Raw genomic sequence first — 17,020 nt, 5'->3', positions numbered from 1 at the left:
TTAAAGACTATATATATGTTAATTATTAAATTTTATTATGAAAATTCAGATTAAAATATAACAAATTAATTGTTAGATTTTTAACCGATCATGTGATATTTTTTTGTGGCAATCATGTGATATTTTTAAATAATCATGTAAGTAGTACTAATAATTCTCAAGAGAAAGAGATACGAAGGAAATAAACTAAGAGCATATGCATCGGTGGTATCCATTATCGTATCCAAGAAACAGAACGGTGCTTATCGAGTTGTTGTTGGAGCAGAATCTTAAAATAGGACACGAGTGCTTGTATAAGTACAAAAAAACTGTGGGACCTATTTGTTTGTATTTTTGTGAAAAAGTGATAAAATATAAGGATACGTGGTTATTTGTCGAACTTAATCAACTTAGGCCCTAAATTTTGTAGAGTTGCTGAATTGGAGAAGTAAGGTTGTTAAATTATAAAAGTATATATGAGTGATATGTAATTGTGAAACCCATTTAAGAACTTTAAAGTGGGGTGTTGGGTTGTAAAAGCTCTGATAAACATTATAGGCAGAAGGTGGAAGCTGAGTTGGCCGATATTTGCTGTGAGATCATTTTCATGACGCATGAACATTTCATGTGATACATTATAGAAAAATGCATATGTAATGCATAAAGTATCACATTAGTTAAAAGAAAATCTTGTAAATCTTTTCCTGGTTATTGTATAGAAAAATGATGACCATCAGTTAATTGTTCTTTCAACATCAATAAAAGCTCTAATAATTATAAATATATCATAAAAAATTCAACTTTTAGGGAGTTCAAATGATAACTAGTTAATTACAATTTCCAGTGCAAAGAATGCATAAAAGTGGCTCAATTAATTACAACTCCTTACAAGAATTACTATAAACCAAAACTTCTACTCTGCATTTACTTTTACGATAAAGGTAGTCAAATAATACCTTACTCAGACTTTAGGTACGCAATGGCTAATAGTAATAATCAACAATGTTACAAGAGAACAAACTTTGATATTGAAATTAAACCCAGCACACAAATTTAGTTCAAACTGATGACCTCCGTTTCAAGTTTGATGATAAAAATAGAAAATCAAGTTCATAGGTTCTGACAATAAATATCAATGTCTGATCTGGATTGTCTACAGTTTTTAAAAGTTCAAGATCTTTAGGAGTATATTCAGCCATAGGCCCATAGTTTTTTTATTCATAATTTGCTATCTACCTTGTATGCCTGTGACAGTAACATTGTTGATGGACTGTGTTATGTGATTCTGTTGAGATGAATCTGCACATGATACAATTTGCCTTTTGATGAATGCGGGATTTAATGGGGGAGGAAGATCGACAATCTCACTATTAAGCATTGAAACTACTGTAGCCATAAGTGGCCTTTCTTTTGCAAGTTCTTGTGAACAAAGAAGTCCTATGTGTATGCATCTCACAATGTCATTCACATTATTTGGATTAGATATTTCTGGGTCTATCAGTGATTGGATGTCCTTTTCATTCCATAATTTCCAAGCCTGGAATCAAAACAAGAATCAATTTATAAAAGTTAAAATAACTAAGCATTTTCACAATTATCAACAGGTGAATGTCTTTTCAAAACTAAGTAAATAATTTAGAAAGGCTTACAAATCCTAAGAGACTCAATGATTGGTCATGATCGAAACAGCTGCTGATTTTTCTCCCACTAATAATCTCTAGCAACAAGACTCCAAAACCAAAGACATCTAATTTCTCAGAAACCAACCCTTGGAATGCATATTCTGGAGGCATATAACCACTGCATTTAAGCCATATATAACAAAGTTAAGTCACACATCATGGAATAGTGGGAGAAAAATGTGAATGGCCACATATAACCTCTGCTGATTTTGATGTAGAAGAAGAGCTGCTTACAATGTTCCAACAACCCTTCTAGTATTGGCTTGCATATCATTTCCTCCAAATATTTTGGCCATACCAAAGTCTGATATTTTTGGATTCAGCTCTCCATCCAACAAGATGTTACTAACCTTTAAGTCTCTGTGTATAATTTTTATTCTAGAATCTCTGTGGAGATAAAGCAAACCCCTAGAGATTCCTTCAATTATATTGAAGCGTTTTGGCCAATCTAGATCCTGCTTTTTAGCTGGATCTGTAATAGAAACTAAAAGTTAAGTAAAATAATATTAAAGATATAATCGTATTCTGTTGAATAACAGAGTTTTTGGAATTGAAGGCCTCAATTGTTTAAGATACTCTTATAAGCATAGATAAGAAAGAATCTTGAACTAACCAAATAATATTACATCCAAACTCTTGTTAGGCATATACTCGTATACCAACATATTTTCCTCCTGTTCAATACAGCAACCAAGAAGTCTGACAAGATTGCGATGTTGAAGCCTTGAAATCACTAATACCTCATTCATACACTCTTCTAGCCCTTGTCCTGAGGTTTTTGAAAGTCTTTTCACTGCTATTTCGTGTCCATCTTTCAATTGTCCCTGATAGGCAATTAAAAACAAGATAGATTTTGTACTATTTTAATTAATGAAACTATTTGAAAATTGATGTTTACGCAAAACAAAACTTACCTTATATACTGAACCAAAACCTCCTTTACCTAGCTCGTTGGCCGAGTGAAAATTATTTGTAGCATTTACAAGTTCTTCAAAACTAAAAAACGGTAAGTGATCATTCAATTTGACTTGTTTCTGATCTTCGTTCATTCCTTGCCGTTGTGAATTTATTTTTCCTGTGATAATTAATACTTTATCATCACGTCAAACTAACTGCACGCAGTTGAGTATGAGATTTTACAGCAATTAGAATTAAATATTTAAATACTTAATTTGTACAACTATTTTATTTCAGATTATTATTTTTTAAGAAGTTCACCATCTCTTAATCCCTTCCTCTCCCTTCATTTTTCATTGCAGTAGCAAGCAACATATTTCTACAGAATATACATATTTCTCCTAGCAAAAGTAATTAAGGAAAATGAGGAATGACAGTAGGAATTTCAACTTGGCAGAAATCATTTTACATCTTTTCTAATTGCAGTGCCGCGAATATTCTTGACTCAAAAGTCAAAATAACACTATAATTTAACACACATACCTATTGATTTAGCAGTCCATTTCCGTGAGAGACAAACACAGCCAGCCAAGGCAACCATTCCTATAGTTATTCCAACTGGAATTAAAATTATCTTGTGTCTTCTTTTGTCTGAATGTTTTTCTGCAGAAACACATATCAAAGAGCTTTGATTTACACTAATAGTACTTGAAATACGTTACAAAAAAAAACATACCAAGTTCTGATTCTGAAGGTGGCACACGAATGTAAAGATCAATCCCTCCACTTGAGAACTTCTGTATGTCGATCAAGTCTCCACTCCAAACCATGCATCCTATGCCATTGTCATATGCATAGGCCACACAAGAGCAATTCTCCAAACACTGTGCTCTGCATTCATCTTCCAAACAATCTAACCTTTGTACAAAGTCTGAAACTTTCATATTCTCAAGCCTCAAAAACCCATCTTTGCTGACTTCACTTCCATTTGTTTGTTCACCACATTGCAGTGGCTCACTCCTCACACATCCACTAGTCCAATTTTTTCTATTCCACTCCTCTACATATTTAGGTTTATATCCACTCAAACAGTTGCATATTGGTGAACTCTGCCAATTACAGCTTCCAAATGCCCCACAATGACCATAACGATCACATGAGTTTCCTTGCAACACCTCCCTCCACACTAACTTTCGGTCCCTCCACCATTCGATTGTAGGGTGACCCTGTGGATTCAAGGTCATGACTGCAAAGTAAGATTGACTTGGCAAATTGTAAGAAAGATAGACAGTTCCATCATCTTCATCATTCATCATATTCCATCCATATAGATAACCACGTGACATCTGAGGCGAGCCAATAAAAATCTGACCATTCCATGGACCAGTCCGATAATACGGTTGCGTTTCATTAATCCAGTAAAACACTTCTGGAATGTTGGGGCGTTCAAGAGTAGCAGAGTAGTACCCAAGAGAAGGATCAGAGGGACTTCTCCATGATGTTATGCGTACTTTCTCGTATGTTTTTTGGGTAATACTTAGTTTCATCTTTGGCACGAGAGCATGACAAGGATGTCGGAAACTCTCCCACATACTTTCTCCTGTGGCATCATCTATCAGGACTAGATTTCCGGTCTCTAAAAGTTTGGCAGTTGAATTGGTTGCAATATTATGTGTCACATTTGATGACCAAACAACCCTTTTGTTGCTATCTAGAACCACAAGATTGCCATCCTCAGAAATTTGAACAGTTCCGGAAGAGCTCGTCTTTAGTGGCTGGTTTCTGTTAGCTACCCATATGACATTGGAGTCAGAGAGATACCAGATTCCCAGGTAGCGATTTGATGAGTTTTGAGGGCTGAAGAATCCTAACTTGAAGACACTGTTAGGGGAGATGAGAGTGTGAGGGTCTGTGATGTATTGGCCTGATGTAATGGTATTGTTGGCAGAACTTAAGCACTGACAAAAACAGTAAACTATGAACAGAGCAAGTATGAGACTTGTGATATCCATAATCATTTCTGGTGAAGTGTTAGAAGAGAACTATGTTGAATGCTGATTCAGTAAGCCATCAAGTTATATGTTGAGATCCGGTCATCTGATAATGCTTCAATTAGTTGAGGCATACTAACAAAGTAGTACAACTTTTGAAGATATTATCTGTAAGTAAGTTGGAGTTCTGAGGGTTGACTCTGCTTTTAAATCTCCAAACTTTTAAAAGTCCAACTTACATTATAAAAATAACAAATTCAGAAAGTTATTTAAAAAGGTAAGATAATTTTAATGGTAAACCACTCTAATATTGTGAAAAAAAAACCCGTAAAAATATCCAAAAGTTATTTAAATAGTGTAAGATAAAAAATATTTACCCTTTTGATAGAAGATTTTCGAATTTATAGGACAATGAGACATTCACATTATCAATCTATTATTTTTCCTACTAAATCGTCAATAACTTGGTGAACTTATGCAGATATATTTTGTTCTTAATTTAACATTCTTAACTTATCTTTAGTATTCTTTTAAAAAAATATATTGATAATTAACCATGGCATCGTTGACTATGATATTATTTTTATTAAAAGAAAGTTGAAAGTCTACAGTACGAGTGTGGTCTTCCTTTAATATTATGACTTTAAATGTAGAGGTTAATACGTTGGGAACTCTTCAACCATCTTTCTGGTGTAGAGGTTAAATGTAGAGTAAAATTAAATGTAGCGGTTAATATCTTTTCAACTCGTCAACCATCTCACTGCTCATCCAGGACAAAAGACACTGATCGTAGTTGACTATAGTTATTTAGTATTTACTCATTCAAAATATTATTGTGTTCTCTATTTACCTTTTCTATGTTGGAAATAGACTCATAGAAGTCTATTTTGAAATATTTTATCTTATGATACATTAATTAACATATATCCTGGAAACTATCATGATAGGTAAGTGAATCCTTTTGTACATATTTAATTAGTGGAAAACTAATAGTAATAAGAATCGTAAAAAAAACAACAAAAATAAATTATATTTTTAATCCTTAAACTTTTAGAATTTTTGTTTTTAGTCCCTAAATTTTTTATTTTTGTTTTTAGTCCTTATTTTTTTCATCCTTACTTTAAATTCTTTTAAGAGATTAAAAGTAATAACAGAAAAAAAAAGTTCAAGACTAAGGGAGTAAAGAAAATATTTTTTTTATTTTTCCACAAGCTCATTATATATTTTATTCAAATAATAATTTTAGACATCACCAATTTATATTTCTTTCCAAAATAAAAAGTAATATATAGGATTACATTTTTGCATCTTTCATTTCGTAATGATTATTTTTCACAAACGAAGTTGTGAAAGTCACTCCTTTTGGAAAAACATAATCTCAAAATATGAAAAAATAACTTAGATCAGTGGGCAAGAAAATAGGTGTGATCACCTCCATCATGGTTAAGGAAGTCAAAGGTTCCAATTTCCATACATTTACTATTTTTCGAAAAATCTATATTCTTATACATTTTCGCGTCCATGATTATGATTGTATTCCCTCATTTGTTCACTCTACTATCCTAAATGAAATGAAATGACTTTATTTTCGGTAAAAAAAACATATACCAGGAATTACTATGTATTTATATATAATATCATCCATGGCATATTACTCTAAACTTAATTATATTTCTTTTTAATAATTTTATAATACAAATATATGTAATAATACTTATTTTTAATATTCTCATTCAACAGTCACATTAATTACACGCACAACCGTATCATTCACATTATCCCGACAACCTTTTTCTCCTAAATTTTAACAAACTTATATTTTTTTACAAGGGAAACATATGTTTTTACATATAAACATTATGGATTTTTTGTTTTATTTTAACACATATTTTACAATTACTAAATTTTATAATTTTACCTAATATTTTTAATATGTCTAAATTATATAATACACATCTATTTATAAACCCAGGCAAAGCGCGGGTCAATATCTAGTTTAAATAGTAATGGAAGGCAATAAAACATTTGCGCGATATTCAGCCAAAGCCCATCTTGGGAAAACATTTCTATATATAGAATGGGTACGTAATGAACCAAACAATTTCTCAAGTATACTCCAAGAGTTTCATGCCATAAATAAGTCAAATTAAACAAGAATTAAAAATGAAAATTAAGATTGATCATAGTCACACTATTGAATTCAAAAGATTGAGATTTGAGAGGTACTTGTCGGGCCCAATCGCCATCTTCTCATTGATAATTAATGAGTAACTTTGCTGCATTGTGAAGGGGAGTTGGATCTCTCTCGACCTATATACAAAATTAAAAAAGGAAGAAGAAAAACAATTATATAACATTTATTTTGGATATAGTAATAGTAATAAATAAACAAGTTGAAATCCAAGATACAATCAAATGGACATGTAGTCTCACACACGTGCACGTCAAAAGATACAATCAACATGAATTAGAGCCATTAAAGCCCAAGCTGTTTGTACAATATTTGTTCGACTTCCTTCAAGAGGTACGTACATTTTCATTATACACATACATTCATTAAGACATTATTAATAATATTACTTATAATTAGCATTAAAGTTTAACTAAACTATTACCACAAAATAATCATTTAATTACAAACCTTCCTTGGGCAAGAAAGATAACTCTCTCCCCACCCACCATCCTTATTTTGTATTTTGAGTAGAAATTTCACAGCTCTACGAATAGTAACACAATTTTTATAAGTCTTAAAAGCAAATAGACCTCCAAGTGCAAACCAAGAGCTGTAAGTGAAGCAAACTGCCCAATTTTCATACCAAGAACCATCCTCTAATTGTGTATCTTCCATGAATGTTACTGCTTTAGCAATGAAGTTCTATATCTCTTCCTTTCTATGCTCTGGATAAAGCCTTTTGAACAACACTAAAGCCTGAATTGCTGATGCAGTGCATTCAATATATTCGTGCTCAACTACTATGTCAGCAAAAAATTCCATAGGATTGAGTAACTAGAAATTAACAAAGTTAATTTATCCATTAAATTAGGCAACAATAGTTTTTTGTTAATAATGAATTCATACACATTACAACATTAATTAATGTAACACTTACTTCCAACCATTTTTGAGTTCCTGCGGGCTCCCATGCAGTCATACCTCCATTTTTACTCTATAGTAATTAAAATTAAAGTTGTGTAAAAAAAAAAGGATTGTGTTCAAGAAAATTAAATATTAAGTAAACTTTGATAAAATGAAAGAAAAAAATCATTAAAGAATTTAAATTACAAAGAAAGATATGCATAGTTAAAAAAATGGAAAAAAAAATTAAGAATGATACTGAAAAATAAATTACTCTAAAGATATTTCTAATTTAATATATTGAAGTACAGTGACTAAGATTTGGAGGAGAAATAAGTTTTAAAATAAATTAATTTAAAAGTTTATCCTCTTAAAATTTAAGGCGTAAAAAATAAAGTAAATGGAAAAAATGTATAAAAAAAAGAAAGTCTTAACATAAAAAGAAGAGTTCCGAAAGAAATTTAAGAGTTTTATAATAAAAGAAGTACAACAAAATTGAAATGACATGTCCTGTAGAAACAAAAAGTATAACAAAATAATCCCATTCTAATAATAACTACTGTGCATTATGCAACCCTTTACTTTCCATTTCCATATAACACAATAAGCATGGCATAAACAAAAATTAAGCAACAAAAGAAAAGGACAATTGATTACCTGAAGTGATAATATGAAATTGACTAAATCATATAACTTTTTAAGTTCTATTTTTTTCTCCCACGATATCTTGTGACAACATTGATAAAAGTAGACAACATTGGAGCATAGGATAATTAATTAGTTAGGTTGATATATATAGAGAGCTAGGAAGGGAGAGGGAGGGAGAGTTTAATTGTTATATACTGTGAGTAAGTTTTTTTTTTATTAATCATTTATGATATATGTGACTTTTATTAGAATAAGACTAATTTTTTTAGATATAACTGTTTATGGTTGGTTGATAATGCGAAAAACAATGCATATCAATTAAATTCGTGTGTATATATATATATATATATATATATATATATATATATATATATATATATATATATATATAAAAGAAAGTTTTTTAACAAATTAAAATGTATGTGGCCTAGCTAAGAAGTTACTTACCTTCAAACATTCTGCAGTGGTATTAAAATCCTGCCATGCATGGTCTCTATAGCAAGAGTTCATCACCTTTTACAAATGTGATGACACCCTTTACCTCGTACATATATGTACTAATAATAAAAGAAATAAGAAATCAAACTTAATTAAAAGTTTTTAAAACACATTTAAATACAAGTCTTTTAAGAGGGTAAAAGATTCACATTCACATTTCTAACATCTTACTCAAACTTGTTCAAATAATTAATAAATTATTTCGGCTCAAAACAAGGTTGTCCAATACCTCATACAATTAATATAGCAACTTATACCCTAATGTCACATCCTACCAGAGTATTGTGTCCTGACGTCTTTCAGCACAAGGTTTATTAAAGCAATTCACCTAGTCATCTGCTCCCCCGAATACAAAGTTTAAGATCATCACAGGATCCAAACACAAACAACAGAGAAAGTGAGTTATCACATTCTTAATTAATAGAGAAAAAATAAAACAACATATAGGTATAAATATTATATAACAAAATACAATTTACTTGAGCATAACTCACGTTATTTCACCACACATCTCATTCGTTTTCACAACATTCGCATACTCATTAATCAAAACACAATATCATCAAATCAATAAATATAGAACAATACATAAGCGTTATGCAGCAGATACACTAAGATTCAATCCTATATGCAATGTGATACCATGTCAGTGAAAAACTTCGTCGGGCGCCTAGGAGTACATGACAAGACAAACCACAGACTAACAAGTCAAGTCACTCTCACTAGATAATATCATAGGGAGACCAGTCAGGGTCACAGTGTTTTGCAAGAATGTTCCAACCATATGGGATCAACATAGGCTTAAAGAAGTACTCAAACCGGGTGACCTCCAAGGCCTACACTCTGAAGAGTCCGTCAGAGCTTCTCCCTCCTGATTCAGGTTTAACCTAGAAAATATTTTAGCACACGCACGGACTCTATCTATGAACTGTACAAAACACGACTCCTCAATTGTTCTCAAAATTGTTTTAACTGACCGCCTTTAAAAGATCTTATAATTAACTCACCACCCTTAAAAGATCTTATAATTAACTCATTGTCGTTTAAGGGTCTTATAAAAATAATTTCTCCTTATAAAATAGAAACGAAGCCAATCAATATTCCTATCAAAATTAGTAGGCGTATCATTAAAATCCTTGTCTATGATAATTTTTTGTACATTTTTTTTATTCTGGCAGTCAAAACAGAAACGAAGCCAATCAATTTTTTTTATTTCCGCTAGAAACATTTAAAATACAAAATTAGATTCTAGTAGTAAAAAACCACCGTAAATTATAAATTCTTTAAACCCACACGGTAGACAGGAACTAAAAGACCATTCTTCAAAATTTAGGGAATAAAAAGGACATTTAAATTTGTGAGACCAAAAGCAAAAATAACTCAAATTTAGATAACAAAACACATGTTTAAGCATTTCATATTATCGAAAAGAACCAATAGTTCCTTTCTATTTTTTTGTTCATTTGTTTTAAGTCCATTAACTTTTATCAAAACACAAGTCAGGTCTACAAAAGAAGATTTAAAAAATATCAAATATCATTGAATAGAATCGAAAATTATGATAATATTTAAATACAACAAAAAGAAGGAGGATGAACCCGGTGGTCAGGTTGTTAAGGATTAATCTTGAACGATTCACTCTAACGTGCACAACACATTTAATTTGAAATTATAACCATTTGCTTCAGATTGATCTCATATATCTTGCTAACTAAAAGAACACTTCGTCCTTTATATAATGAGATGAGTCCGTCTATGAACGGTATTCAATGAAATCGACGATAGCATACTTTCAACTATCAAATAAATGGCTTTAATATTCCTATTTTTTAACTACATAATTAGAAATTTTGTCTTTTCACTATGGAGTATTTTATAAGCTTGGATCTTAGGCCTGCTGTAGATCTAATTTTAGAATTTATTAAAGCTCTTCACTCATTTCCCAACATATTTCTACGAAAATGAAATAAAGCCTTTTTTTATCACAAGCTCAACGTTATTTCATATGAGTCTTTGATTTTTGCCAACATTATTCTTTTTATTTATTAGGAGGTCCCAACGTGAATTGACGATTTAAAAAAACTCATATAACATATTACTCTTACTTTCCCATTTTGTTTCACGTTTAAGATTCTGACATAATTTTTTTAAAAAAAAATTGCAGTTAATGTTATAGATTTTATAAAAAAAATAATTATATAATTTTCAAATATACCAGTTGTTTTCCATATTAATTACATTCTCTTTCATTTATAATTCATATTAATATGCAGCCAAATGCCAACGTCAACCATTGTTCTCCTGATCCAGGACATGCAAAAGACAGCGATCGATCGTGTAGTTGAGTAAATTTAATATGTTATAAATTCGTCAACCATATCACTGCTCATCCAGGACAAAAGACACTGATCGTAGTAAACCACGTGATGTGAAATAAATGAATTTGGTGCATATATTATCATTGTCCCGGTTTGAATAAAGTTTAAATAAATGAATTTTCTATGATCTTTTTGTGTAATTAAGTTTTAGTTTTTAATTCAATTGAAACTGAGATTTTGATGTGAAATAGATATATAGTGTGAGCTTATATTAATTTTTGTGAATAGAGTCAGATATTTCATGAAAATTATTATGATTAGTTGTTATCAATCATAAACAAGCATGTGTGGAATTTTAGATTAAGTTTGGTATTGCGAATTAAATAATTAATATTATTGTATCCGATGTCAAATGCATGTTTTACGAGAAATTTTTCTAGAGCTGACAAATACCCTTACCAATATAATGAGAAGGATACTATCCCTTAAAACCATTGTGATGACTGATGTCTACAAATTTTAAAATAGGAGTGGAAATATTAGTTAGAAGTTCATTTTCTTTTAAGAAAAAATGGCCTTGTTAAAATGACAAAATGCTCCAGATCTAAGGGTTCATTTCTGGTGTGTTTGATATAACATTCTGAATCAGTTAAAATTTAATCGATCTAGAAAAAGTTCTACAAGTACTGGGAGCAACATCTGTCGCGGAACTGACGCGAAACTCCCGTTTAAACCGATGTAAAACACTTTCCCTGTAGTAGTGAATTTAAAACCACATTAATTGAAACAAAATCTTGTAGCAAATAGTAGTATTAGTGAATCACTCCCTACAAGAATTACTATAAAGAAAAACCTCAACTTCGAATTTACATCTACAACGGTCGTCAAATAATACCTTACTCCTACTTTATGTACGCATTGACTTACCAATTTTGTCACAATAGAAATCTTTGATATTGAAATTAAACCCAACATACACCTTTAGTTAAAACCACATTTAAGTTTGATGATAAAAACATAAAATTACGTCTACAGTTTCGGAAGACAAATATATACATAAATACAGGATTTGGATTATATATATTTACAGTTTTAATGAGTTGAAATCGGCATGGGTATATTCATTTACAATTTTATCATTATTTGCTATCTACCTTGCATGTCTGTGACAGTAACATTGTTGATGGACTGTGTTCTGTGGTTCTGTCGAGATGACTCCGCAGACGATACAATTTGCCTATCGACAAATGCAGGATGTGATGGCCGAGGAAGATTGACAATCTCACTATTGAGCATTGAAACTACTGTAGCCATAATTGGCCTTTCGGTTGCAAGATTTTGCAAACAAAGAAGTCCGATGTGTATGCATCTCTCGATGTCATTCACATGATTTGGATTAGATATTTCAGGGTCTATCACGGATTGGATGTCCTTTTCATTCCATAATTTCCAAGCCTGAAACCAAAACAAGAATCAGCTTATAACAGTTAAAACAACTACAAATTTTCATAATTATCTACAAGTGATTGTGTATTTTCAAAACAAAGAACATAGTTTAGAAAGGCTTACAAATCCTAAGAGACTCATTGATTGGTCATGATCGTAATAGCTACTGATTTTTCTCCCACTAATAATCTCTAGCAACAAGACTCCAAAGCTAAAGACATCTAATTTCTCAGAAACCAGTCCTCGGAATGCATATTCTGGAGGCATATAACCACTGCAATTAAGCCATATATAACCACTCCAATCAAGCCACTGGATTATTATAGTGGTATAATCTTGATATAGAAGAGCTACTTACAATGTTCCAACAACCCTTCTAGTATTGGTCTGTATATCATTGCCTCCAAAGATTCTAGCCATACCAAAGTCAGATATTTTTGGATTTAGCTCTCCATCCAACAAGATGTTACTAACCTTTAAATCTCTGTGTATAATTTTTAGTCTAGAATCTCTGTGGAGATAAAGCAAACCTCGAGAGATTCCTTCAATAATGTTGAAGCGTTTTGGCCAATCTAGATCTTTCTTTTTGACTGGATCTGTAAGAACAAAATGAAAGTGAACATAAAATAATATTGGAGAAACAATCCTAATTCAATTGAATAACCAAGTTTCTTGAACTGAAGAACTCAATTGTTAAAGATACTCTTATACGCACAGATAAGAAAAAAGCTCGTACTAACCAAATAATATTACATCCAAACTCTTGTTAGGCATGTACTCGTATACCAACATATTTTCCTTCTTTTTAATACAGCAGCCAAGAAGTCTGACAAGATTGCGATGTTGAAGCTTTGATATAACTAAAACCTCATTCATACATTCTTCTAACCCTTGTCCAGAGGTTTTTGAAAGTCTTTTTACTGCTATTTCATGTCCATCTTTCAATTGTCCCTGGTAGAAAATCAAAAAAGAAAATAGATTTTGTGCACTTAATTACATGAAATTATTTGAAAATTGAGCTTTACACAAAACAAAACTTACCTTATATACTGAACCAAAACCTCCCTTGCCTAGTTCGTTGGCTGAGTGAAAATTGTTTGTAGCATTTACAAGTTCTTCAAAACTAAAAAGTGGCAACTGATCATGCAATTTGACTTCATTGTGATCTCTGTTCATTCTCTGTCTTAGTGAATATACATTACCTGTGACGAGTAATAATACTTTCTATTGTCAAGTCAAATTAACAGCACTTGAGTATCACCGATTATTAACTAGCTAAAACATGTCAACAGATATATTCTGGTAATTTTAAAATTAAATTAGTTTAAAAGTCAAATCAAATTTAGAGTTACAATAATTTTATCAAGTATTTTGTAATTGACAGGGAAATATTCAGCATTATAAGAACAATAAATGTAATGTTTAACTTGATTTGAGATTTTACAAAAAACAAAATCAAATATTTAAATCATTTGTACAGCTATTTCATTTCTGATAATTTTTTCAGAGGTTCAATAATCACGATCTCTTAATTTATCCTCTTCCTTCTCTTTTCGTTGCAGTGGGGAGCAACATATTTCTATAGAATTTATATACATATTCCGACCAAAAGTAATCTGGAAATGAGGAATGATACACAAATGTCAAATTGGCAGAAAACATTTTCATCTTTATCTAAATGCAGTTGGAAACCGTGAATATTCTTGAATCAAAATTAAACTATAATTTAACACACATACCTGTTGGTTTAGTAGTCCATTTCCATGAGAGATAAACACAGCCAACCAAAGTAATCGTTCCTATAGTTACTCCAACTGGAATTATAAATTTCCTGTGTTTTCTTTTATCTGCAAGTTTTTCTGCATAAACACAAGTCAAACAGCCCACTCATAGTAATTGAGATACTAAATTTTAGCGTCGAAATAGAGTTACAAGATTGATTTGGTGGATGAAGGGAGAAGGGAAGAGGGAGAGGTCATGGTTCGAATTCCTCCCATTAATAACTAACATTTACAGATTAAAAAAAACGGTAACAAACCAAGTTCTGAAGGTGGCACACGAATGTAAAGATCAACCCCTCCACTTGCGAATTTCTGTATGTCGATCAAGTCTCCACTCCAAACCATGCATCCAATGCCACTGTCATATGCGTAGGCCACGCAAGAGCAACTCTCCAAACACTGAGCTCTGCATTCATCTTTCAAATAATCTAATCTTCGTACAAAATCTGGCACTTTGATATTCTCAAGCCTCAAAAACCCATCTTTGCTGACTTTACTTCCATTTGTGTGTTCCCCACATTGCAGTGGCTCACTCCTTACACACCCACTAGTCCAATTTTTTCTATTCCACTCCTCCACATTTTTGGGCTTATATCCATTCAAACAGCTGCATATTGGAGAATCCTGCATACTACAGCTTCCAAATGCCCCACAATATCCATAAAGATCGCAGGAAGTTCTTTGCATCACCATCCTCTTAACTAACTTTTCATTGAACCACCAGGAGCATACAATTTGACCATGTGGATTCAAGGTCATGATTCCAAAGTAAGATTGATTTGGCAGAGTATAAGAAAGATAAACAGTTTCATCATCTACATCATTCATTATATTCCATCCACTTAGATAACCAGGTGACATCTCAGTTGAGCCAATAAAAATCTGGCTATTCCACGGACCAGACCGATGATATGGTCGCGTTTCATTCAACCAGAAAAACATTTCTGGAGTGTTTGGGTGTTCAAGAGTAGTAGAATAGTATCCAACAGAAGGATCAGAAGCACTTCTCCATGATGTTATGCGTATTTTCTCACCTGTTTTTTGGTTACTACCAAACTTCATCTTTGGCACGAGAGCATGACAAGGATGTCGGAAACTCTCCCATGTAGTTTGCCCCGATGCATCATCTAGGAGGACTAGATTTCCAGTCTCTAAAAGTTTGGCAGTTGAATTGGTTGCAATATTATGTGTCAAATTTGTTGACCAAACAGCCCTTTTGTTGCTATCTAATACCACGAGATTGCCATCCTCAGAAATTTGAACAGTTCCGGAAGAGCTCTTCTTTAGTGGCTGGTTTCTGTTAGCTACCCATATGACATTGGAGTCAGAGAGATACCAGATTCCCAGGTAGCGATTTGAAGAATTTTGAGGGCTGAAGAATCCTAGCTTGAAGGCACTATTAGCTGAGGTGAGAGTGTGAGGATCTCTGATGAATTGGCCTGGTGTAATGGTATCGTTGCCAGAACTTAAGCACTGACAAAAACAGCAAACTATGACCAGAGCAAGTATCAGACTTGTGAAATCCATAATCCGGGTAGAACAGAGCTGAATGTTTATTCAGTAATATAGCCAACATGTTATATGTTCAGATTATACTGCTTTGTATGATGGAAGGCCTTGGTCCACGTCCTTTAAGGCCTTAGGCCTCATTTTCTTATTTTATCGGCTAATATGTGTTGACTAAGATAAGCTATCATGCAAGTTGCATTGGACAATCGTTTGATGGCTAGTTGCTTGTCATAATTAATAGGAGAAACTTTTAGATTCAATTCTACATGTAACTTTGGTGCTATTCTTCAATGAGCATGGTCTTCCGTCTTAGAGTTTCTAACCTACAAAATAATGGTTTCCATTAATTTTTTTTAAAGAATATTGATGATAAAGTGGTCAAAGGTTGCAGCACAAGGTGTGCCCATTGCCCAAGCCCAACAGTGAGAACTAGTATAAAAATGCTCCCCACACCATGCTGTAATACAAAACTCAGCAAGTATTCTATATCTGCCCCGGGCTGCACCTGAAGACAATTATATCTTTGATTTTATTTTTTATATTACACACCGGGTCAGGCCGGGCCAAAAAGGCTCACTTTTATTTGGGTTGTCTCCTTAAGAGCCCAGGCTTGCCCTATTTGCAAGATTGACCCATTTTGCCAGCATAAAATACGAACGTATGTATGCAGCTTATCTAAAACATATATACTAGTTTCAGTCTTGAAAATGCTATTTGTTCGTTGAGTGAAGGGACTGTCATGTCTTGAACCTGGGACCAATAATGTTTGCAATAAGCAAACCATTATAGTTCAGTCTTGAAAATACTATAAACAGTAACGGTACCAACTTCCGAGGAATGTAGAAACTATGTGAGGCCAGAAATGTTGTTATCCAATTGCAAGGAGAAGCTATGGATTAGAACCCCATGAGTCATGCTGACGATGTGCCTAGGTGGCAAGGGGTGAAGAATGTGATGGATATGTTAGAGTAGAATTTTTTGCCAATACTCCTGTTATGCATGTTAGAATCTGTAAATTAAAATTGCCAAAATAATGATTCCTAATTACAAAATCTTAAGAAAAAAAAAAATAAGACGCAAATTTATTTACTACATGAACTTAGGTTGGCATACTGATCAAGAGTAATAGATCGTATGATTATTGATTGTATAATATCTTAGCAGCCTTAGCTTCATAAAGGATATGCAGTCTTGC

The 17,020-nt window shown here is 32.3% G+C and overlaps 2 protein-coding genes across 4 annotated transcripts; both read right to left on the bottom strand.

Moving 5' to 3' along the window:
• Positions 1-791: 791 nt before the first annotated feature.
• LOC100800296 (G-type lectin S-receptor-like serine/threonine-protein kinase At1g11300) lies at positions 792-4,712 on the bottom strand. Of its 2 annotated transcripts, XM_014765841.2 has the most exons (7): positions 3,295-4,712; positions 3,102-3,221; positions 2,576-2,736; positions 2,275-2,485; positions 1,896-2,133; positions 1,629-1,779; positions 792-1,516 (listed from the first exon to the last, which is right to left on the bottom strand). In XM_014765841.2, the coding sequence occupies exons 1-7, from the start codon at positions 4,574-4,576 to the stop codon at positions 1,208-1,210; spliced, it is 2,472 nt and encodes an 823-aa protein (XP_014621327.1). In that variant the 5' UTR covers positions 4,577-4,712; the 3' UTR covers positions 792-1,207. The 2 variants fall into 2 exon arrangements, with proteins under 2 accessions (XP_014621327.1, XP_014621328.1); XM_014765842.3 differs by lacking the exon at positions 792-1,516 and having other exon boundaries at positions 1,651-1,779; positions 1,860-2,133.
• Positions 4,713-12,025: 7,313 nt separating this feature from the next.
• Positions 12,026-16,127, bottom strand: LOC106794168 (G-type lectin S-receptor-like serine/threonine-protein kinase At1g11300). 2 transcript variants are annotated; one of them, XM_014765843.3, is made up of 7 exons: positions 14,574-16,127; positions 14,275-14,394; positions 13,577-13,737; positions 13,276-13,486; positions 12,894-13,131; positions 12,659-12,809; positions 12,026-12,544 (listed from the first exon to the last, which is right to left on the bottom strand). In XM_014765843.3, exons 1-7 carry the CDS (start codon positions 15,841-15,843, stop codon positions 12,236-12,238), a joined length of 2,460 nt encoding a protein of 819 aa, XP_014621329.1. In that variant the 5' UTR covers positions 15,844-16,127; the 3' UTR covers positions 12,026-12,235. The 2 variants fall into 2 exon arrangements, 1 of the variants encoding a protein (XP_014621329.1); XR_001384203.3 differs by having other exon boundaries at positions 12,404-12,544; positions 12,659-12,792; positions 14,574-15,976.
• Between the last annotated feature and the right edge of the window lie 893 nt (positions 16,128-17,020).

The sequence above is a fragment of the Glycine max genome, chromosome 13 (genome assembly GCF_000004515.6).
Source record: "Glycine max cultivar Williams 82 chromosome 13, Glycine_max_v4.0, whole genome shotgun sequence".
NCBI lineage: Eukaryota > Viridiplantae > Streptophyta > Magnoliopsida > Fabales > Fabaceae > Glycine > Glycine max.
The sequence above is the reverse complement of the archived record's forward strand: the minus strand, read 5'-3'. Positions and strand labels throughout refer to the sequence as shown.

Bases quoted from the DNA above. Each gene is read 5' to 3' on its own strand.
- LOC100800296 (XM_014765841.2), bottom strand. From the start codon at position 4,576: ATGATTATGGATATCACAAGTCTCATACTTGCTCTGTTCATAGTTTAC. The intron at 2,737-3,101 runs GTATGTGTGTTA...TAATTATCACAG, and splicing joins ATGGACTGCTAAATCAATAG to GAAAAATAAATTCACAACGG. The intron at 2,486-2,575 runs GTAAGTTTTGTT...ATTGCCTATCAG, and splicing joins GTTTTGGTTCAGTATATAAG to GGACAATTGAAAGATGGACA.
- LOC106794168 (XM_014765843.3), bottom strand. From the start codon at position 15,843: ATGGATTTCACAAGTCTGATACTTGCTCTGGTCATAGTTTGCTGTTTT. The intron at 13,738-14,274 runs GTATGTGTGTTA...TACTCGTCACAG, and splicing joins ATGGACTACTAAACCAACAG to GTAATGTATATTCACTAAGA. The intron at 13,132-13,275 runs GTTAGTACGAGC...TTGTTCTTACAG, and splicing joins TTTGGATGTAATATTATTTG to ATCCAGTCAAAAAGAAAGAT.